Genomic DNA, 25,078 nt, shown 5'->3' with positions numbered 1-25,078 from the left:
CAAACTCTTCTAAACTGCATAACCCCAGTTTTTGCTATGTGTATCTCAAACTATAAAAATGACTCCCAAAAAGAAAAAAAAAAAAAGCTTATTTAATGTGTGGCACAATTTCATGCTCTCTTTGTTCCATGGTGCAGAGAAGACAGGACTTAAACTCACCAACTCAAATAAACAAACAAATCAAACTTACAGCCTGCGCACTACTAGAGAGTGTGTTTCAGTGTTCAGAACAGCATTAGCAACCAAGCCCTGCTCTTTCTAAGCAAAGACGTACAAGTTATCTCTTCAGCCTTCCAGCTGCAGTTTACCAAGCCTGCCAATTTTGAAGGTCAATTTATTCACCAGAATTTCTTTGTCTTTATTTATTGTCTTTTACTCCAGAAAAGAAAGAAAGGCTTCTGTATTTTTGAGTGACGGAGGATTCAATCTCATTATTAAAGCTACTTTACATACTATGATCCAAGTAATTTAAAAGAGCTTCTCCAACCCAAACATTTGGTGCATTTGCAAATCTGCTCAGCTTACAAAATTCAGGTCCTCAGTCAAACAGGGCTGCAGGAAGAAGGCTGCTGATACCATTTGTAACATCCAATTTGCCAACATACTGATCCTGACATAGAAGCAAAGTCAATGCATATTTACATTCGAATTTAGCCAAAGTCAGACCCTACGGTTTTTGCCTAAAAAAAAGTTTCTGTGAAACAGACAGATAAAAGAGGTGCTGCTCAAAGCATTAAGGCAGATTCTGCTCCAACACACATCACGAGAGACTCTGCTCTGGAGTTTACAGTTTAACTAGAAAAAGACAAAGTAGGACCAATTTTGCTATAGCTGTGTTGGTCAAAGGACAGAAGCAAGGCAAGACTGCAAGGAGAAGCACCATCATTTATTAGACCAGCAGTGTGGAGCTCTGCCAGCTGTGTTTCAGACACAAAGAAATCTTCACACGGAGTAGACATGGAGTACAGCTGCTCACTGTTGAACCTTTATGTTAACCCAGTTAGGCAGTTTGAGAGAAAAGGGGGCTGATAGCTATGAGAGGAGGTATGGGAAGAGTAAAGGAAAGAAGCAATAAGGTCACTGCCACCTCATGAGAGAAATGGGTGGCTGTCACTCCTAGAATAATGTGGAATCAGCTGAGGCAGAAACATTAAAATGTGTCAGAAAACCACTGATATGCCTGTGATCAGATAGAGAGACTGGGAGGAAAGAAATGGGATCACTTCACACATGAAGCTGAGAAGGAAATATTTGTTGAAGCAAAGCGTGATGTCTTCTGCAAACAAACCATTAAAGGCCAATGATATATTTAAAAATTAGAAAAATAAAATTTTATGTGTATCTGGTATAGACACATATAGCAGAGAACTTAAACTACACAGCTCCAAAAGCGATCTAAATTATTGTCAAATCTTTCAGGCTGCTCTGGAATCAAGACTAACAGCATCATCTTCAATGTTTATAACAAGAAGCAGCAGGAGCAGCAATGTCCAGCAAGAATTTCAAAAGCATGATTTTTTTAAAAGATGCTTGGGTTATATTTCTAAAACTGAGAAAATAAGAATCTTTTCCAAATTACTTATCCAACATTAAACTGCCTATATAGAATTCAGAAATAATGACTAACATAAAAGCCAGTTTCAGTTCTGGGAAGAACAGAAGTAGTGAGCCAGGCTTGTGAATGTGTTTTTATATGGTATCTTAAAATATTGAAGAACATAGAAAGGACACATTTTGGTTTAGAAATACACTCTCTCAGATAGTCAGATATTCATACTTACAGATTTTTCCAGCAAAGAAAATTACAGTAATAAGCAGACACCCCATAAAACCACTGAAACCTCCATTGTGTGGGGTTCCCATCTGTGTTATTGAGAATTTTAATACTAAGAAGATGAAAACGACAAACTAAAGGAAATGTGTTTATTTAAATAAAAAACAAAACAAGGAAAATACTGTAAGACATCTTCTCTTTTACACTGATAAAACATTGAATCTTTAAAACTTTAATTGGATCAGAAATTCAAACAGTCACACTCTAATTTATTACTTAAGTTACTGTGAAAAAAAAAATCAGTATGGCAAATAAAATATATTTTTTAAAAAAATCACTGCAATTTAGTTTAAAGCATACTTTTAAGGCCAACTTTGCACCAGCTTTGGCTTAGCCACAACACAAATGCTAATGCCACCCAGGAAGGATTAAAACAGAGACACTAACTACAGCAGCTGTCGTGCAAGTCATACACCTATGACTGATCAACACACAACGTCCACTTTCAATGAAAATTGTAGAGACTTGGGAGACCTACCAAGACTCCCAAATTGTGCTGGAAGCATGGTCAGCTAGCATCTTGCATTCCCTGAGGTGCACGCTTGCCTCTCACATTTGCAGCCCCAATCTTACTCGCTCCACATGGCAAGATGCAAAATGCAACTGCTTGGCCTAACCTATGACCCTCTGAGCATGGCAGAGTCATATAATGATGCCATGCGCAAGACTTGGAGGCTGTGCAGCTCTCAGGGCGCTCACACCTATTAACACAGCCCAATGCTCACCGCACAGTGCCGGACACAGCACCCAGCCCACGTCTCAGCCCTTCCCAACCACTCCCATGCATGTTGTCCTACACGCAGTCCCTCCTTCCCTGGTCCGGTCCACTGGCACATGGCCACACCATGCTACCTGACATCAGGGTCCACACACGGGATTCCACGAAAGACAAGATCAGTTACAAGTACACACAAGAGGGAGTTATTTCCCACCACTGGTCAGCAGAAGGATCTACACAGAGCTACAATACATTCTGGTTCACCTAAATCCACATTCTCAAAATATATTGGGGTTTTTAAGAGAAGCAACTCAGTGCAGGCAGCTCGCTGTCTCTCACAGCACAAATGAAGTCCAGACAAGGCACCCGAGGCCCCAGGAGAACGACGTCCTCACTGACTCCGAGTTAGTTTAAACACACCTGACATCCAAAGAGGGACAAACTGGACCCGCAGAGAGACCACTGTCCCCTCGATCCAGCTACTGAACAGATGGGGCCTGTCCCCTGACATCATGGGGGAAAGAGAAGAGAACAGAGATAAAGAGGGAGATGAGGACATCTGAGCAGCACCAGCTCAGGGCTCTGAGCAAAAGGTGAACAGGGCTGGGTCAGCCCTCTCCAGGAAAGACCTGGTAGGGGAAAGGCTGGAGACTGGCAGGGAAGCCATGGAAGTTGCAGAAGTGGAAAAGGTCCTGTAGATTTGCTACTCCTATCCTCCCACTTTCTGGAGGAAAAGGAGAGGAACAAATGGCACTTCTATGAGGGCCTCCCTCCTATATTAGCAGCAGTGGTCCACAGCCTCCCATCTCACTCACTCACTCACTCACAGAGTCTCTTCACCTTTTCACAACCTTGAGGGCCAAGTCAGCCACTGCTTGCTTTTTGCTGCCTCCAGCGAACTGCTGCAAAGTGCTGTCCCTACCAAGAGACTGCTCTGGCAGTGCTTAAAGCCAGCTCTGCACAAGCAGAAACTTCTACCCCAGGGTCCCAAAACCAGTGTAGCACCACCACTTGTTCAAAGGCCAACCAACAAGAAGGAGGTTTTACCTGGCTTTTCAAGCAACACCAGGTTTGACCCAATCCAGTACCTTCTGTACCAGTACCACACCAGTAGGTGTACTACAAACATGCTGCAAAAAGGGGAAAAGAAAACAAATTACGAAAAATAATGAGGCTGATCTGGAAAGTAAGAAGTTGTTAGAGGGAGTTAACTCCCTCTTAAGGCTGTCACAAGTGTAACCATCAACAGGGAATGATAAAGTTGTCCAACAAATATCACTGAGCATTATTCTGATGGGGATAAAGAGAGTATCAAAAAAACATGCAAGGATAAATAAGGGTGACACATTTCCCATGAGAGTACTCTTTTTCAATGAGATATTGCACTCTGAAAGCGAGAATCATGACTGGCAGATGCCGGTCTTGATATAAATGGCAGTGGCACTATCAGCAAACTGTGAAGAACTGAAGTATCAGGATGAGAAAGGAGAAGACAGAGCACTCCTCAGCATTGTCAAGAAGCTTGCCTGACATCATTCTAATTGCTATCAAAAATCCTGAAAGCCGCAACTGGGACAGACAGGCCAACAAAGCTTAAAATAAAAATCACAAGTAGGACCAGGAGCCCAATCAATTTTAAGTTTTGTCAGCCAAATCCAAATCAGAGTGTAATGTTTTAAAACTCACTTAATCTGAAAAGACTGCATTTTTAATCTTGCCAAACTAAAGATCCATTTCACTCAGTGCAGAAGATTCCTTCCAGTCCAAAAATTAAATGTTTGCTTTTGAATATTTGCAGAGAAAATGCAGAGAGGAAGAACTGCTCTGTCAGGGTGAGGGTTCCTACTTCACAACATATCTCAATTGTTTGATACTTCTTCACTGATGTGGCTTCGATTCTCCTATTCTCCTCCTGCTACCTGAGACAATTCAAACCTGTCCAAGTCAGGGCTCTAACCATCACTATCTTGTATCACAGATTACAGTTCACAAGTAAATACAAATCCTCCTGCTTTTAAAAAGAGAAACGTACTCTGTCTCCTGCATAGATCTGGAGAAGGGACAATTTCTGTTCACGCAGCAGGTGCCCTACTAGCATGCCTTGTGTAGCTAGGAAGATAAAAGGTTCCTCCTTGAACTTCTCTAGCCTTCTTGTTACCACTATTGAATCAAAGAACAGAATTAATTTCCATTAACAGTCCTGTACCAGCAGCAACTTACAACAAGTAATTAACGAAACTTTATTACAAACACACATTCTTTATTGCACTTAACCATCCACTCCAGCAAGAATAAAAATTCGAGACATTCACCCTTGACATGGCGCACATAACTTGCAGGTTAGCTCATCTTTTATCTTGTCTTAAGGACTAAGTACTACGCCCACTGCAAAGACGACTTATGGCATGAGTCTTCTTATAGAATACTCCCTTCAGACTGGTAGTAGGCACAGGAGAGTGCACCATCTTGGTGAAAGTTGTAAGTTCAAATCCATTCAGGTACATGTAGGAAAACAAATGGGAATATCTAATAACTAAGACAGTGATGAAATGTAACTCTTTTCCAACAGTTTGTCCTGAACTCGGAAATACCATGACAGCAACTGAAACTCCACTTTTAAGAAAGTTCAGTATTGGTCAAAAATATTTTCTCTGGGTCTAGATTAAAATATTTTTTTTAAAAAAAAACCCCACTCAAAATATATCTATACTACAAAACTGGCAATTACAAAGGAGTCTCCATTCCCACTTTTTTTTTAACCAGTCCTGGCACCTCTACAAGTTGCATCTCAGGCAGTTACATCTATAGTTCGAACTAAATCGAGATTGCTTATCAGGAATGCCATTAAAATAAATATGAACCAAGCGTATAAGTAGGTCCACTGATTTTCTTGGAATTTCTTGCATGCTTATTTAAAGATGGTCATATAGAAGAATTTAGCTAAAATACAGACTGTAGCAGCAAAATCTATTGTCCAAACTAGACTGGAAAAATGTTTAATTTGCATGAAAATATCAATAATACACTGAAATCTTGTTGCTCTCTAATTACAGAACAATAAACAGCAAAAGACAAGAGCTACAAATGTAAAGATCTGAAGGACAGCACAAAGTTTTGATTTTATACTTACTTTTATATTGCATTCTCCTTACTTCTATACTGCACAGGGAGAAAGAGGTTGTACAGAGCAGTACTCTGGTCTTCCCAGAGATTTCAAGTAACACTAGTAACAAAACATAAATGTACATCTAAGATTCCAAGTCCTTCTCCTTACAAATTAAATTTAAAAAAAAAATCTTCTCTATGTTTCTAAATGTTCAGGATATTCTAATAAAAAGGTTATTCAAATACGGGCTGAGCCTAATCTCAGAAACATATACCTAACAGTGTCAATGGGAGTTATGTGCTTTTTGGTGAAATGCTTTTTAAAGAAAAACACATCTACGGCATAATGTTGCTTTTGCCAAGGTAGCGTACCTTTCCCTGAGGGAGTTGTCATTAATGATACTGGCAGAATTTTTTATTCTTGGGATTTACTGGTGGAGTTACCCTGACATAATAAATCTGCCCAGCACAAACCACACCTCAATCCTTCCATTTCTAATTACAGTATTCTGTCAAGAAGATACTTGACATGTCAGAACCTAGGGTTTGAGGAGTAGCTGTGTATTTTTTTAATAGCTGCTGTATGTCAGAGGTGAAGAGTACAGTCCATTTTTTGATCTTAAAGACATAGACAGTGAAGCATGAGAAGAACTATAAAAGAAACTGTTACTTCAGCATTAGCAGGTAGTGAAGCTAATTCTCCCTTTAGCTCGACAACAGTACATTTGCACAAGGAGAACATCTAACATCCTGAGAGGATCTTAATCCCTATTAGACAATGACAGGTTGCTTTTTTACAAGGTTTACTCCTTCCGAGTGAATCACATTTTTGGCACCTTTGTTTCCAGCAGATATGCCAATTAAGAGGCTTGTACTGTACTGTACTAGTATAACCTTTCCATGCCAACTTGCAGTCTTTCTGGATAGGCTCATTCATATGCAGAAGGCAAGTGCAGCAGCCAAGGCATTTTATACCCCAACAGCAATCAAAGTTTTCTAGGTATCTTTGCCAGTTGAGTCTTAACTATGTTCTCTTGAGCCAAATACATTTTGGGGAGAACAACTTAATAGGCCAGACGTGTACATGAGTATGAATAAGAAAAGGTCTCTGAGCCTCAGCTGACAGGTCAACCTCTTGCTTCCCAGTAAGACATTGCTTCCACTTCCAGCAAAGGCAGGAGAAAAAAACCAAATGTTGTTACAAAAGGCAGATTAGCTTAGCCATCTGATTCATGGATTGTGTTCCAATGCCTGTGTGGAAGGTCATAATGGATTTCTCAAATAAATATTTAGAAGGCAGATACACTACTTAATTTCAAAACAAGCAGGGCACTTCTGACATCAATGTGATTTCTTGCTAATTACTTTTGAGAAATTAGTCTTCTCTCCCTAACAAGGGAATTCTTGTATTCTCTTATCATCCCTATGAAGTCCTATATTCATAAAAAGAGCTTAAGCACTACAATGTCCTCTTATCCCCTTTATTAGAGAAAGCAAAAAGCCTCAATCTGAGATTCATGAAGGTCAGCCCCTCCCAGCTAGGAAGCAGCCTAAGTTAGCCAACAAGAAGATACAGAAAAAGCGACAGAGTACAAGTCCCATATTCACATCAAGACCAGCCCAGGCCAAAGGGAGACATCTCTTCTCACTCACAGGAAGCATCTCTTGTAGTGCAGCAAATAAACTCAAAAGCAAAAGAAAGGTCAGAAGCTTGTCCGTATTTTAAAAGGAAAAAGAAGGATGTGGCAGCTGCAGTCTCTGCTCAAAACCCTAAAGATTTGGAGCTATAAAGCCTTCAGGTGGGACTCAGCAGACCAGATTCAAGGAGAGAAGAGATGAGGGAAAAAAAAAAAAAGGCAGGCAGGCAGAGGTTAATATTGTTGCCATGCTCTGAACATATCTCCTAGATCACACCATTCATGGGAAAATGGGACTTTCCCGGGAACAACCTGGCAGGCACGATGGGGAGGCTAAGCAGGGGAGGAATGCCAGGCAAGTGAAGATTTGTATCTTGGGTTCCAGGTACAGTTTATAAATCCAGCCCAAAACATCCCAGCAACATCTTCCTGGGGAAGGCAGCTGTGAGACGTCCCTAGAAATGTGGAGCTGAGATTTTCAACAAAAATATTATGTCCACCTGAGAATATAAGGAACTTGGGTCATAAGAAGATGAAAAATGTGAAAAAAGGGCTGAGAGAATGTAAATTAAACATTGTGCGGAACAATACTCATCTGCTGTAATGTGTTGAATGCATACAATATATACCCTTTCTGGAGAGAGATCTGTGAAGGGATATCTAAATCAACATGCTGGGAAGACAAACTGGCCCTGAACAAGAACCAGAAATATTTTAATTACATTTCTGAAAGGAACACTATTCCCTTCTCTTTCTTGGATCATTTGCCTGCAGTTTAAAATTACATGAAAAATTCACGCTAATCCTTCCGTTTCTGTTTGCAGAAAGACCAGTAGTGTCAGGCAGTGAACAGCAGGCAGTTCTCAAGATTCACTCCAGGGGCAAATTCACCTCACAAGCCAAAATTTAACTATTGGTTAAGTAGCTGATGGTCTATACACAGACCACTGCATAAAGACACACGTAACTTTAAGCATCTCAAATTCCCCATTAGGTTTGCCGTGCTGTTCTGCTGCCCAGATCAGGGCTTTCATCTCAACTGCAGCCTTTGGCAAGTGATATTTTTACACAATTAACACATTTAACTTTTCTCCTCCAGAGATGGCATATTTTCTGAATAATGAAAAATGCAGGCAGGTCCAATAATACTTCAATCACATTAGTAAGGAAATCTTCATTTTTATGCAGCTTTTTATATCCATCCAACTACCGATGAATAAATGACTCCAGGTAAAACTCACAATTGCATTGATTCAATTAAGTCATTTCTAAGAAGCATTACATTTAAAAATAAGCTAATTCCTATCTATCCAGAAACAGCAGTTAAAACTGCAAAGTTAATATGCAAAAAAAACTTTAGAACCACAAATAACTTCCCAAATCTGCTTTGCAGTTTTATTTTAGACCACATTAATGCAGTATCTTACAGGTCAGTTGCCAAACTGAATTAGTCTGCTATATATTCTCCAATCCACAATGTTTGTTCAAGGTTTTTATGTTGGAAGCTTCTGAATTTTCCAAGTTCAAAACAATAGACATTCACAAGCAAAAGTAGTTGTTGAAAAAATCATGGATGGACGATGTTTCAAATGAACCTAGTCAACACGTTCTTTTTTTTTTTTTGGCAGTCCATCAAAACCCTCCGTTTTCTAATCTCCCAGACATCAAAATTCAGAGAAATGAACTGTTAAGGAATGTTACCAGACCTTTTACATGAAAACACAGCCAAACACAGGCAGCATGAGTAAATAGCTGATATAAAGAGCACCATCTACTGACAGGCAGCATTGTGACAGACGCAGACAGTTTTGCAAGGCACTGCATGGGGCTTCCAGATAATCTACCTTTCAAGGAATTCAGCTTTCTCTTACAAAATGTGAAAAGTACCACACATCTCTTTCTCACCTGCCCTGTCTCTTCTATGCCATTTAAGCTGAGACGTCCCACTCCTTCCAAGACGCAGTGGCGCAGTTCTAGCAGTCAGGGTCCCCCAGGTTCCCATTTCTCTCCCATTTCACTCTCATTGAAGCTCCCCACATGGTGCTGCTCACCCCTTGTACATAGCTGCTATACTACCTCCTTCATCAACAAGGATTTTTTCCACTGAAGTCAAAACACTTGTGAACTGTCCCTAGATGAGATGCAATCACTTCGGCATTACTGAAAGCTTCAAGGTGTACTTCGTAAGATGAAATATCTATGTTCTCATGGAAGAGATTACACAGAGGTGGAGGTTTCTTCCTCACTTTTATCCTACTGCTGTTTTATTTCTTTGAACACAGAGCTATAACCTTTTATTATTTTAATATACACAATTATTAGCAGATGCACATAAGAAAAGGCTGTTTCCTGACAGACGAGAAAATATTATCAATATCCACAAATGGTGCTGATGTTATTGTCTTGGCTAGTATAATCAGAAATAACCTTTAGGAATGCTATTTAACATCTTGATCAACTCTAAACCCAGGCATAATACACAGCAGAAATGCATTGAGCTATTATGACACATTGTTTGAAAGTACTTGCTAGCACTATCACAATTACTTAATGTGCAAAATTTGTGTTGCGACACAGTAAGAGCTAGAGTATTTTTTTATATATGTTTGGAGAGAATAAAAATAGTAAATTAGAGTAACTTTTTTAACAAATTGGTCAAAATTCACTGGTCTTAAAGGCCTTCGCTAACAAACATAAGAACCACTTGGGGTAATTAATCTCAAAATTGAAAGTAGAAAAGAAATATTCATGTACGGTTTTTGCTTTGTGTTGCTTCACTGATTAAAGCATCAATAACACATCTAAAGCTCATCACTTACATTTTTTGTATTTCATGCAGATTCCAAAGGTCAATGAAACTCAATTTCCTGTTTTTATACAATAATCCTTGTCAATCAGTGTAGAACAGGATTAAAAAAGAGAAACAACCGATACAAGCTTTGCTAAGGGAGAGGTTGTAATCAATCTGTTTATACATATATACCTATGGCAGATTAATACCCATTAATAAAACTATGAGAGGAACTTTCTAATAGGTAGAAAAGTTTCAAGTTCTACCATGTTTTATAGCCCTACTTGCTTGTGTCAGCACAGAAGTTTTATTCTTCTAGTGTATTTGCATGCAGCAGCAACAATTTTCTGGTTTTACCTCTTCCTCAATTCTAAGATTTATAGAGTGGGATATTCAGCCTCATCCCAGAAATCATTTTTCCCTTGCACTGTATTTCCCTTTTGCTGCACACATTCTACTACTTTGCCTGATCTCCATCATCCACTTACTATCCCTGCAGTCTATACCTTCCTTGACTTTTTCTGTTGAACCTTTGAGCTCAATCATATATCCCATACTATGAGATGGATAATTTCACTGCTCCCCCAGTCATAGCACTGGACACAGAGGACTGCTACATTTCTCTGAACAAAAATTGTTTGCAATCATCTCCTGTTTCACTGTAACATCACCCAATTCGCATCTTTTACACATTAGGACAAACTGAAGCATTTGGTAAAGCTGGTGAAATGGTGTAAAATCAAAACACACTTAGTTATTAAGGTTACTTCTCTGTTAGAGTAATATCTTCTGTTGCTCCTCCTAATCTGATTTAGTCTCCCCCTAGCTCTATTTAGTCTGCTCTTCCACAGACTTTTCTCTCAGCAGCAAAAGCAGCAAGGCAATACTCTAACTACTAGCAGTGTGGCAAAGTGATTAAAATAAGCCAAATTAACAAGGAAACGCTGCCAAAGGGGACAGTTCTCACTGGTTGCTCTTGACCAACTAGTAGAGTATTCTATCACTAATAAAAGCCAGAGTGAAAAAATTCAGGTGGATCATAGATTGATCATCAACTCACTGAAGTCAAAGAACTGAGCAGTTAATATAATGAGAGAACGTAGGGCTTGGGGACTGAAACGTGCTGCAGGAAATGCACCACTAAATGGGGTGCTCCATCATCAGCTCAGTTCAGGTAGGACACACTTGCACTTCGGCTCCATCCTGCCCCCTCTCCAACCTGGCAGAAGTCTTTGCAAGACCCTGAAGGGAGCCAGGTTTGTCAAAAAAAGAAAAAGAAAAAAAAAAAGGCGTGGACAAGGGACAAAACGAGACAACCCACAAACCCAGAACAAAAACCCAACCATGGGAGGGGTATGGAGGAAGAAGATGATGAACATGCAGAAAAGAGTTAAATAAGAATTTCATCAACAATGACCCCGCTATATTTACCATTGTTGTGCCATGTATAGAGGATATAATTTAGTTTTCAAGTTCAGTTTCATATCTTCAGCTTATTTTGTGTTTTTAGAATCACATGCAATTTGTATAAAATATTTTAGAGAGTAACAACAGGATGCACTATGGTGAGGGTTTTTCACTCCCAAACGTCAGGCCTCCTCACGTAACCTGACTACATTCTACAGTATTCTTTTTGGAATCAAAACCTAAGACAAATTCCTTTCCAATTATTCTTCTTTTTGGCTTTTATCAGCATTTTTGTGTCCTTTGGAACCTGGAAACCAGGGTGTGGGAGAAAAAGTCAGCAGGGAAAAAAAGGAAAAAAAAAAGAAAGGCAATATCTTACACTGTTTTACTCCCAGCAAAAGGCAGAAGGGGTAATATGTACTAATGGACACAGACAACTAATTGAATTTCATCTGAATTTGAGAGTCTAATCAATGTGTTGAACACTTACCTGATCTAAGCATTTCATTTGGCACTGTTTTTTACTTTTTCTCCCCTTCAAAAATACTGTATAAAAATGAAACCCTTCCAATACTAAATTATTTCAAGAGAGATTAAGGGAACATAAAACAACAGCTATGGAAAACAAAACTGATAATTATTCAGGTAAAAAAAATAATTGTGAAATTATCTGCTACCAATTAGTATGGACAATTAACTACAGTTTGCAAGCCATAAAGTAGCCTTCCCTACAGAAAAAGAAAACAGTAGCGACAGTTTAATAAGCATGAACCTTAACAAGCACTTCAGATTCTTCTTTGACAGTCAACAATAAAGGTTTCAGGAAGGCTTAGTATATAGAATAACGCTCTCAGTTTTCCTCATCAGCTTCACAAATCTCAATCTAATGCTGAAATGTTGTCAATTAAGCTATTTGTTCTTTAGGGCAAACCTGAAAAAAAGCAAAAATTCTGAGTCACCAAAAGAAAAGTAAGTTTGAGACAGCCTTATATCTGAAGGAGAACATACAATTGTGATAGTCTTTATCTCCAGAAAAAGTTTTTCTATTTATTCAGCAAGGGTACTGATTATTTAAAAATACATCTTCAAACCTATGCATAAGCTTTATTTAGATAAAAGACTGTATTATCAGCATAGTTATGCTGAAGTTCAGTCACATATACCTTTTTATAATGAAAACACATTCACAAAATCCTTCACAATCTAAAGTGTACTGCTAAGATTGAAAGCAATCAGCCTTGAATGAAAGATGAATTAATAGCAGTTCTAAAGCCATTAGATACAGAGTCTATTGTCATGCTTTTGTTTAAAGCAAGGAAAAAAAAGGCAAAAAAAGTAGAGGGTGTCTAGGTCAGCAAAGTCATCAGTCGTTGATGGATGCACTTACAGACATTAGAGGAAAAAAGGAAAATAGGCAGAACATAATACCCACTTATGAGATTCTCTATGTTAAAGAAAGAAAAAAGGCCTCAAGATATGCAGTAACTCTACCTTGTTCAGAGCTGAAGGTTTTCTATTTTTAGATATGCATGTCAAGGACACATTTAACCCTAGAAGTGCAGCTTGGTGCATCATCACAGTATTCATTCCTAGACATTTGTAAAATTAGAAATATTCATTCTACCAAATATATCTTCCAAGAACAGCCCCTACTGGTAATAACTATGAACTCTGGGTAAGGAACTAGGAGGTAAGGGAGATGGAAGAATTGATGCTCCAGAACTCCTGGACTGCTAGCAGCTGTGTGGCGACCTCCAGGTAGGCAAAAAATGCAATGTTTATGTTGTAAGAAACAGCCAATTTAACAGCTTCCCGTAACCTCAAATGGTGGCCTTGCTCCCTCTCCTCAACAGGCCAGGCTGGACACTCCAGCTGCTTCTACTGTTGCAGCTCTCAAGGTTGCACGGAGAAGGGTCACATCTGTGAGCTGCTGTGGGACATAAGATGAGCACAGCTACCTCTTGAAACCCACATTGAGCTTCTCCTGCTGCACACTCGCAGTTAGACTGGTGGGAAGCCCTAAGCAGATTTGCTCGTTATTCAATCTGAATTAGGCACAGGCAGGCTTTAGTAGTACTGCACGGCAGGGACCAGGATCAGCATCTCCCATTTCAGGCCACAGTTTGTGAAGCAAGATTGAATACTACATCAGTCTTAACTGGTTGTAGCTAACTCTTTGATTCTAGTGAACTCTTTGCTCCCCATAGCAGGGTAGATGAAAAGATGCAGGCTCTAGGGGTGACAAGATCAGTTTGGCAGGTGCGGTAAGGACTGAACTTGTGGGCAGAAGATGGCTATGCGTCAGTCTGTAGGGTCTGACAGGGCGGCCAGACCAAAGATTACAGCCGGTATACTTAGAGAATAGGAAAACATCACAAGCTTTCATGAACAAAACAGGAGACAGTTCAAAACCTAAATTAAGTAAATAATCTAAAAACAGAAAGTAATCTCTTTTCTCTTCTTATAGATTTTTTTGAAGAAATTGGATTCATGTCCCCTAATCTCTTAAAGAGAAATTACTTATGATGTTTGATGTCACTATCACCAACAGCATTTGATTTTCCAAGTGCCAAAGGCCTCAGCTGCACATGAACATTGACACCTCCCAAATTCAAAGAAACTGTTGTACTGCTTCCTCCCTCCCTCTGCTCTCCCATTGCAAACTTACACCACTTCTTTTAGTTTAAGAGTCTGTCATACTTGGATATCATTCTTAGTTTTGAACTAACCCTGCAAATGCCCGGAGTGGTTAATGACAATATAAAAGCACCCCATCAACACAACTAGAAGCACAGAAGTACCAGAAGTAGGACACAGGCACTTAAAGCCATCCCCAGGCTGAATCACTATATCAAAGTTTCACTTAATGGCATCACAGAAAAGGAAAACCCATGCTACTTACAAATCAGTTGGTCAAAAAAACTAAAGAGAGAAAGGGAAGAATTGTATCATTAAACACGACATTCTCCTTACTTTCTGCTTGTCCCACTGATAATACACAGCATCATAGAAAATGTCTGCTTAACATTTGGGAGTTGTTTCCCTGCTCCCTGCAGTGGCACATCAGCTACACAGTAATCTGCAGCTGACTGTGGAATAAAGATAAAACAGAAACACTTCTGATTGAAGTCCACATTCAGAAATAGCTAAAAAGAACTAATATTTGCAAAGTGTGAAATGAAAGCATACTGAAAAGCCTCCTTCATTTCAGAGGTCATTATTGTTGGCATTGCTGCAGTGCCTAGAGGCCCCACATGAGACAAGATATCCCTCGGAGCCAAACACCACGCACAGTCTAGTCTCCATCCACCAAATATTTCGAGGCATGGCACAGATGAAGCACCAGTGAGGCACTCACTGCTATCCATCATGGAAACCAGCTGGGGAATCCGTCCCATGGAGAGGGATGGAAACAGGCAGCAAACGTGCTGCTGCATTTGTTATTTGTTAAGCAAAAGAGAAAATTTTGGTAGTAAATTTATTCCAAATCTCAGTTTTCTACTGAAACAGTTTTAACTGGTCCTAATCAGCATCATTCTTTTACAGTCGGAAAAACTGAGCCGCAGAGCAAGAACTTCACTTCTAGTAAAGAGTAAGAGGCTTCTAAAGTCCAAGGTCAATTAAAAGGAAGGGGGAAAATGAAACACACACAAACCTCAATCATTTCCTTTTAATCCAAAAGGCAGACTTTTTTTCAGATTAAGCAGTATTTGCTTGCCAGAAAATCATCTTGAACATAGCTGTATACATGGGACTAGTCTATCCTGTGTTCAAAGTATGATTTTTGAGGTAAATGCAGCTTCTGAAATAGTCTCCTAATGCAAAGTTTCATCTCCATCAGACATTAATAACCATTTCCTCATCAAACGCAGAGGTTGGTTAGCTGGTAAGGTAGAGGACAGAACTGAGTTTGAGATCCAAGTACCTAAACTCAAGTGTCAACGCAGTCCCCAAAGCATAGACACATTCAGCTGAGCGGTGCTCACTTCAGATGGAGTCTGATCCCTCTCTATGCTCCTCTCATCCTGCTGACCAGATCTCCACCAAACGTAACAGGAGTTTAGACATCTAGCTTTCACACAGACAATTTAAGTTGCCCTCACCAGCAAGCTCAATTCCACCTACGGTAACTGAGGGGAAGACAGACTCCACTCTGGCCCAGGCCACCCTTTTCCAGCCTCTCCTAATGAAATCCCTTCTCTCCTTAGCACACCTCTGCGCTGAGTTTCCCTTGACAGGTTGATAACACAAGAAAAGCCCTTCAGACATTATCAAGGCTATTACAGTCCCACACCCCTTTTGTGATTGTGACACATTTCACTCCCAGTGCTTAGCAATTATGTTATTTTTCAAAATGGAAAAGAAGAAAGTTCCCACTTGTAGAGAGAATGGTGGACTACAGCAACTGCTAATCAGTTTTGTCAGAAATGTCCAGTGAACACGTGTGGCAGATTAATGAAATTATTGTTGTAAATCAGATGAGATGCGCTATTTGCAGAACCTGCAGTGCCAGCAGCGAAGCATTACACTGCTTTCCCATTTTAAATGCTAAATTGGTTCTGTAATACATTTTGTAATCCCTCTAATCACAAAGCTATTATTTTCTTTACCGAGCGATTCTATACTTTTCCTTCCCCATCAAGGCAGCTGTGTCATTAAAATACTGCTTTATTTTTGAAGCAATCACTATGAAGCCCTTAAAGTAGCTTCAAAGTGAAAGCAGAGGGTTTGGATGGCTTTGTGGAGCAGCTTCACAATGAGGCAAGCAGCAGAACTGGCACTATAAGTACATTATGCATCCACACGCTGTATAGAATTGCTTTTTCCTCTAAAAGCCGCTCCATCTTTTTATCTATACTTCTTTTTCCCTGAAGAGAATAAGTTCTTTTAAATAATGTTTCTGTGTCTACATGTGTCTACAGTATTAGACATTCCACTTATTTCTAGAGTACTACCATGGCTTTTTTACTGCTTATGTTTGCTAATACGTACTGCAATTGCTGCTCCTTTTCACACCAGTGTAATGGGAAAGAACACAAATCTCACATTGATAGCTTTCACAGGACAGCAGGAGCCAGATCAGACTGCATTTCCCTCCTTATGCTCCCTCAGCTGCCTCGTCGTAACCACCTGCTCTCGCCTGCCCTATACAAGGACTGTGTTCGCTCCCAGCAGCAGAAACCGCCCTTTGCCGCGCGTGTGTGCGGCCCCTAGCACACCGCAGGGTCACAGAAGGCACCGTTTCCCACAGGCCAAAACCTTGCCGTCCTTCACATGCATGAACTGTGTGCAGGCGAGCACTGAAATTGTTTTCATGGTTGATTTTTTGGTGAAAGTCCAACTGTAAAAAGCCTAACAAACAGAAATTTCTCTTCCTCTTATCAGCTGATGGACTGAAGTCATGGGTAAAGCATGCTTGTACAGATGAATTTCATAAAGGATCCCTTTAGTTTGGAAGGTAAATCAATAGTGGTCTTTGTGAGCAAACTTCATTTGTCCTACTTACACCCATCTAAAGAGCTAAGTATTAGTCTGAGCTAATTATTTTGATTTCCTATGGGGAAAAAGAAGGAAAATAATCCCACCTTGTGATGGGGGAGTGAAGGAGAAGGAAAAGAATAACAGTCCTTTACAGATGCTCTTCTTTTCCCCTCACTGTCCTGGGCAGAACACAACAAACTCACTGAGGCAAGATCTCCCACTTACATGCGGCTGCGGTCAGGCAGATGATATTTCAGAATCCTCAGGCACGCAGTCAGGGCGAACGGGACGAACAGGAGGAGCCAGATCTTTTATGCTGAATGTAGAAACCTTGCTGCAAAAATGTGGGCCTTCATATTACACTATTTATAACAAGAATAGATGATATAACAATGGGGAAAAACATGCTACAGCAAGAATACACTTGGATTCTGAATCAGGCATTTATCCTCCTATGATAAGCTAGGTTAGAGGACCCCAAGAAAGACAAATGTTTCTTGTTTTCCTGGCTTGTGACAATGTAAATTCTGAACCAAGCAGCTATATTCTGCGCTACTGGTAAGGTTACTCCAGCACTTCATTCACACCAGTAAAACCCCAGCAATAAACAAAACATCAGCCTTAGCTGCTTGAAACGTACAGGGTCACCCAGCACTGCTGGTTCACCACTTACTGCACAGTTCTGAAACTTCAGCCCAAGGTCACAATCATGAGTGACAGGCTGAGAGAGGAGGAGATACATACACATCAAACATTTCGGCCCCCAATTTAAACACCTGAAAGCAAGACAACATGCATACTTCTTACTATGCAACACATGAAAGAAAAGTCTACTGAAAACAAAGATAGAAACACGCATACTAATTATTATTGTGTATTACTAATAATCACAGAATGAGACATTAGAAAGGCACATCGCCCTGAAATGTAATTATTTCAGCTATCTGATATTGACATTTACCAAATATTTTAAATCCGCTTCAAACATACAGAGCAGTCAGATTCTGTACCTATTTTTGCTAGTCATAAAAAGGTCCTGATGCAATAAGTGTTTTGTCATTATTGCAGTCAAAGAGTGGGGAGAGAAAAAAAAGAATATAAAAAAAGAAAATTAAAAAAAAAAATCACACTCACACCTTATCTATTGGCTTTCATTGTGGTGATCTGATGTGGACATTAGTAATCTGTTAACTACTTCTCCACAAAAATCAACTAAGAAAAGCAAACTTTCTGTCAGCAAAGCAACATTTCACCATCCAGGGTCTGCACCTCCACTGGGATACATGTAGAGATCTGCAATTCCAACACCCTCCCATCCTGCTGCACAATTTTAAAGCAAAACCTGGAGGAGTGGAACAGCCCAGCCAAGGTTATGCTGAACCTTCAACAGGCGAAACATTTGCTAACTTCAGCCAGGTCAATCTGGGCTCTTGTTCACATATCCTGTGGCCACCAGAACTGTCACAAAAGGGGGATAGTTGGAAGACAAAGCAAAATGGTAAAACCTCATTGCCCCAGTTCAGTGGCCATTGGTGTTTCTCAATCAACTGGGGGGGGGGGGGGGAAGGGGGGGTGAGGGGATAAAATGGTCTTAGCATGACAAACAGCTTGCTGATAAATGTGTATGTTCCATCACACTCGTCGCCAGGACCACTGCTTGGCAAATACCATCATTCTCATCCAACCCACTTTATAAGCTTGACCAAAAAGGATAAACACTGTGAAGCAGAAGCCACTGATTAAAAAATCTGGAAAATTCTTCTAGAAAATTACTTTTTCTATTCTCTCATTAGAGAACAGCACCAGGCATTTTTATTTTTTTTTTAAGTAACTGACAAAACACTTATATTTCTAAGAAGAATTCTGTAACACCCTTATTACTTAGAAGCCTCACTCTTTTGTGCTTGGACGTTTGATCACACACTTGATCAAATACACCAAATACTTCCCAAGCAGAGCAGAACTCCCCAGGAAGCCAGAGGAGCTGCTTCCACCCCAATCTCTCCTGAACTGGGCCCAGTAACCCAAGATAAACTCTCATCCTCTTGTTACTGAGTTCAGTCAGTCCTTCAGTGTTGTTTGATGTCATTTGGAAAGAAAGGGGTTTTTTTTAAGAAAGCAAAAAGCAACCAAAAGAATTAATGAATCATAGAATGGTTTGGGTTGGAAGGGACATTCAAGATCATCTAGTTCCAACCCCCCTGCTGCGGGCAGGGACACCCTCCACTAGACCACGTTGCCCAAAGCCTCATCCAGCCTGGTCTTAAACACTTCCAGGGAAGCAGCTACGCTGCAACCAAAAGTAGAGTCTACTGGTGTCTATATAGCACTTATCAACAGAAGGCAAGATAAAAAAGCTTCTCACTTCTTTTACCAGTTTCTTTTCATAGTTTTCATGAACATTTTAAAGGACTGTTAATTTGTCTCCGAGTCAGATAAAAAAACCTGCCATTGCTAACACAAGATAAAAAGTCAAACTGTAGTGGTTGCCATTAAAAAGCCTTTATTATTTGCTACAGCTGCTACCACATAATGAGACAAAGTGTGTCACCAGATATGCACACCTTACTTAGGAATCAAAACTCCCTGAATAAATAATCTTCTTCTAATAAGTGACAGACTGGATTTGGGTCTCATGCTCACAATGAACAGGCCTTTAGGAGTGCAACATGTGGGAAGCCTTGATAAAAGTTAATACTTCTGTAAGAGATGATTTTCTCAATCTTGTTAGGAAAGTTGCCTTCTGTTAAAGCCTACACTCGGAGAAGTTCAGGACTTCAAAAGTATAGTAAAACTTTTAACTATTTTTTTTTTTTAACACAACTCTACTCTCTTAACTCCAAATGTCCTGACTCATTGTGTTTATCTAGTTGAAACTATGACATGAAAACCAACCAGACCAGACATAAGAGCTAGTAGTAGTATTTTAATGGGAAAAAAAAAATCCAGAAAACACACACAACAGGGGTTAGATGTAGAAAGTGTTAAAGAAATAATATATATTTTAAAAGTATGTTAAAAACCATCCTTGCTTTCTCCAATGAAGTTTTCTGCTCTGTAAAAGTGTCTACTCAACTGCCTGAATTTTTGTTATACATCATGAATACTGAAAAATCAATTAGTGATTAAGAAAGTGTGTATATTGATATACAGAAATACACACTTTAAAACAAATACATAAAAAAGCTAAATATTTTTATACTTCATATAATTTCCTTAATTTGCATTATATCAGAGTCTCTGCATTATCAGAGTCTCACTGGATTATGCACATCACGTTAGATATGAATAATCTTGGCCTTTTCTGGACTCGCTCACATTTGTAGCAAGGTGGTTCCTTAGGGAACCAGCTGAAGGAGACTGAGATCATTGTTCCATTTTCCATTAAAATTCTACCTCAGTCAGCATAACTAGATTCCACACTCATCAGGAACTTCTAAAGGAGTGATCCTTCACTCACACTACACTTTCTGCTGCATCCCAAATATAGAAACAAACACTTGTACTTCCTTATTTACATTACAATAGCTGCATAAAAAGGAACTTTAAATCTATCTGTAGCCCATGAGCTACTACTGCTCCGCAAGTCCATAGCTGAGGACAGAGAAAGAAGGACACACTTCATTAGAAAGGAGATTTTGTTTGTTTCTTTGGACAGCAAAACCTTCAAGCAGCCAGGGGTTTAAAGTGCTGGAATTAGTCCCAATGAAGACAAATCAGAAAGCTGAAAGCAGAGAAGATGGTCTAAAGGCATCTTAAATTGCATTCAGTACGTTGCATTGCATTGTGCAATGTAAGTCTGACTACTGTGGATATGAGGTATGTGTTATTATTTGAATACACAGGATTGCAAAGGAACCTTTTAAAAACAACTGAGCAATGAGGAAATATAAAACAAATGGATCTGCTCACAATGTTTTATTTACAATACTTTCCTCTAATCCTGCTCATCTTTCAACTGTACGGATATGATTGCACCGATGAAGTTTCATGATGACAGCTTAATTCGACTCTTAAAGCCACACAAGTTACAAAACCAACTCTATATTCACATTTTAGAGGATAAAGCAACACAATTTTAAGATTTAAGGCAGAGCAAGCCAGAAGAGTCAGGCCACCTCAGGCTATAGCATATGAATCAAGATGAAAAACATCACTAAGTTAATATAACACATAAAAACCAAAGTTACTAACAAGGCAGCAATACATTCAGAAAAACAGTCACACTTCATTAGCTTGATACTATTACACCAAGCTTATTCCATCAAGCAAGATGTTTAGTTTTGTTTGGTGGTTTGTTTGTTTATAAATCTGAAGCATGCCCAACTTTCTGAATAAAGATACTACAATCAGACGTAGGAAACCAATAGTTGATTTCCCTGCTTTGAGAGCACTATACTTCCCCTCTTCCCCAGCTATCTCCAGCAGGGACAGCTTTGGGAACAGTTTTGTATTCATCAATCCAACAAGTACAGCTCAGACAGTGGAAACAGGCTCCATTACATTAAATCACCAATATATTCCATCCTGATTTTCCACTAGGATGAGTCTTTTGCAAGCAAAGATAAGCTTGATCTGCCTGTGTTCCACATCAATTACACCTAAGCTCAATTGTGTCATTTAGCTTCTTCACATCCAAGCTTGTAAGATCTCCTCTGAGCTTAAAATACCGCCTTAACTTTCAATACAGGGCAGATTTTCATCTGGTGATGTTGAAACATGGGCAAGGTTAGCTTGCCTTGGTCTGCAAAAAGCTGAGTAAATGCATTATTAGCTGAGCTTTGTCTCAAAGCCCATCCACAATTTGGTGGTCTTGTGTCCTCATTTCATTTGTGATAGAGTTAATTTTCTTCCTAGCAGCTGGTATAGCGCTGTGTTTTGGATTTAGGATGAGACTGTTAATAACACAGTGATGTTTTGGTTGTTGCTAGGCAACGTTTACCACCAAGTCAAGGACTTTTCAGCTTCTCGTCTTGCCCTGCCAGCAAGGAGCTGGGGGTGCACAAGGCCAGGACAGCTGATGTAAACTGGCCAAAGGGATATTCCATACCATATGATGTCATGCTTAGTATATAACTTGAGGAAAGCTGGCTGGGCATTTGGACCGCAGCTCAGCAACTAGCTGGGCATCAGCGGTCTGCTGGTGGTGAGCAATCGTGCTCCCTTGTTTTGTATATTCTTTTACTATTATTATTTTCTGTCCTATTAAACTGCCTTTACCTCAACCCATGAGTTTTACCTTTTTTCCCCCCTGATTCTCTCCCCCATCCCACTGGTGGGGGTGGGGAGCGAGCCAACAGCTGTGTGGTTGTTTTAGTTGCCTGCTGGGTTAAACCACAGTGTCTTGTAACCAAATAGATGATTCAAAACAATAAGCACAAACCTGTTCTCCAAGGGTTCAAGAGAAATCAGCAATGTGCTTGATAACTGGCCATAAACCAGACTGCAAGTAGCAATGATTTTGATCAATGCCAACCTGTACTGGATCTACTTTAATGACTTAAGACACAATGAAGTGAGTTTAAATTGTACTCATTTGAAACTAGATATTTTAGATAAAAATCAGAATGGATAATTCATACCAAGTCTTTATTGTCAAGGCTACTGCTCAAGACGTTTAATTCTATTTTATTCTAAAAGTGAAATACATGACAACTGTATGTGTATTACTTGTTAGATTTATTATACAGGTGACAGTTGGAAATACTCTCATTTGTTCAGTCTTTGAATTAATTGTTTCTGCCTTTTCTTGACCTTTAAAAAAAAAAAAGGACACTCATTTTATTTGCTCTATTAACTCCCAAAGTGTCAGATTCAGTAAAAACTCAATTTTCCACTCTGCAGAAATCACCCCCAAAACTCTGGGTTTAGACCTTTCAAGATCAAAAAGACTGATAAGGCTTTTAAAGAATCTATCCTTTTTTTTTTTTTTTTACATTCTCTTAGTTTTCATTCCAGTTAAAAACATATTAGATATGACAAATTATTGTCCTATACCCAAAGTGTCTGGAGCACACACATTCACCTGCACTTGGGTAGTCATGTCTGCTGCACACAAACAAGAAACAGCAGCTTATGAATGAGAACAGACACTTCATCCATCTTTAGGAATTCAACTCTGAAGTATGTTTATTCACTGACATACCAGACACAGTAGAACTGACCTGGTATTTTACCTAAAATTAGTTAACAGTTTAATACAACTCAGTCACCCATAGAAAAAAATCCATATATTCATATATCCACAGAACCTTTCTTTTCCTTTACCCGCTCCAGGAAAAAATAAACAAGCAAACAAAAAACACTCGAGAAAAATGTATCTATTCCCATTCTGATAGTTACCCAAGTCATTTGGAAAAAAAAGTCTCCACAGTGCCTGAAAAAGAGAGATTCCATTATTTTTATTAACTTCATGTAGAGAAAAATAAAATAGTGCAATGTCCAAGATGTGTGTGGGCTAAAACACCACAGCAATACCTTGCTTCTGTAATACCCACTTCCTCAGACTGTTACTTTTGCACCTTTGTATGTCTTTAACAGGATGATAAATGCTTTTTAAGCAGTAGCCAGGACTTCAAGAAGCCTGGATTCTTTAAGACTCACCAAACTAAGTAAGAACTCAGTCCTACCTACCTTAGATACTTCTGGCTCCACTTGTTGTCTCTTGGGTGTCTCTTTTGACTCAGACCCTTTTGGAGTACTAGTGTTCTTAACAGAGGGCGATTCAACTCCTTCACCTTCAAGTTGGAGATTAATACCTTCTGTGGGGATAGGGTGATCAATACCATTTGGATTCAGATTGCAATGGATAGCTGGGAAAAAATATGAGAAAGAGAAAACACTGCTGAGGAAACAAGAACCCAATGTTACAAACGTTGATCAAAGTACTAAGGAGTGCACGTGGTAACCAGAGCTATGTCAGATCACGGCAAAAGAACTGTCTGTACCTTGACATGGATTTAGGGTGAGATGTTTGAGAAACAAAGTCAGAGGCAATGCAGCGCTGTAGGCGGCTATTTAGTGCAGGTTATTGTGTTAAATTGTGCTCTCCTGGAGTCACTGCAGAATCCCAGACCCTCAACTTAGAGCTTTTACTAGGGTAGGACACTATATCCCATGTATTCATCATTCAGCCATACCTTCCCCCCACACACCTTTTTTAGGCAAGCAAGTTAAAGTTTTTCTATTACATTTTCAATTACTACAACATTCTAGGTCCTAAACAATGTGGGATAAGCTCTGCACAGCAAGTCAGTCTCTGCACAGAGTAATGACTTACCCAGCTGATTATCTCTCCTTCAGCACTTTGTACCACTGCAAATTACCACCTACACCATCCTAACAAGCAAGAGGGATGTACTCTCCAGGAGCATGTAATGAGGTGTGGACTAATGACAGCAGAATAAGGAAAGCAGCCAGAGGAAAAAATAAAACAAATGCAAACTGCACCACAGAAATGCACATTCAGAGCTATGGCAGTAGTTTAATTGTTTTCTGTCTGAAGTTTCACAGTTCCAGCACTCACACAGAGAGTAGCCTTAACAACCTTCTTGGCACATGTAGTAATTTTAAAATGTGTGGATCCTGCGGCAACTTCCCCTTCATGCAAGTATCCGATTTTTGCATTCACATTCCTGGGTAAGTGCACTACTTTTAGCACCACTCATAATTAATGGTCCCAACTTCCCCTGTATGCAAAAGAACTTTGCTCAGATACTGTGGTGCAACGTTTGACAGACCTGAACAGAAACCCAAAACACAATGTAAAGCCAAAATAAAAGCTGCCCTTTTACTCTTGCTTGGCTTAGAAGCAAAGGGTGGGGAGCAGGGGAAGGAATCAGAACTGCCAGTTTCTACCAGCTATGGATTGGCCCTTGGAAGCCTCTCACAGGAAACAGGGTCATGCTGCCAGAGGCGGCAAATGGTCCTTCAACTACAGCACCTTTTGAAAATCCATTCACCTTAAATCCCAGAGTCTTAATTGAAAACTTTGAGCCTAAATTACAGCAATTCCTCAGTGCAAAATTAAAGCAGAGTCCAAAAAGTTGGCCTTTTCTCCTTGGGACTTCTAAAAACATACAAATATTTGTAAAAGATAAGTAATC

The 25,078-nt window shown here is 39.6% G+C and overlaps 1 protein-coding gene across 5 annotated transcripts in view; it reads right to left on the bottom strand.

Annotated features, from left to right (window-relative positions):
• Positions 1-25,078, bottom strand: part of SAMD12 (sterile alpha motif domain containing 12) — a 172,683-nt gene that overhangs the window by 130,429 nt on the left and 17,176 nt on the right. For all 5 annotated transcript variants that reach the window (XR_012833731.1, XM_075743441.1, XM_075743445.1 and 2 more), the window contains exon 2: positions 23,607-23,785. Coding sequence is in view for 4 of the 5 variants with exons in the window: in XM_075743441.1 (XP_075599556.1) it covers positions 23,607-23,785 (179 nt within the window). In the remaining variant the exon portion in view is untranslated. The remainder of the gene's footprint in view (positions 1-23,606; positions 23,786-25,078) is intronic.

Source organism: Balearica regulorum, chromosome 2, assembly GCF_011004875.1.
Source record: "Balearica regulorum gibbericeps isolate bBalReg1 chromosome 2, bBalReg1.pri, whole genome shotgun sequence".
In the NCBI taxonomy this organism is placed as follows: Eukaryota; Metazoa; Chordata; class Aves; order Gruiformes; family Gruidae; genus Balearica; species Balearica regulorum.
The sequence above is the reverse complement of the archived record's forward strand: the minus strand, read 5'-3'. Positions and strand labels throughout refer to the sequence as shown.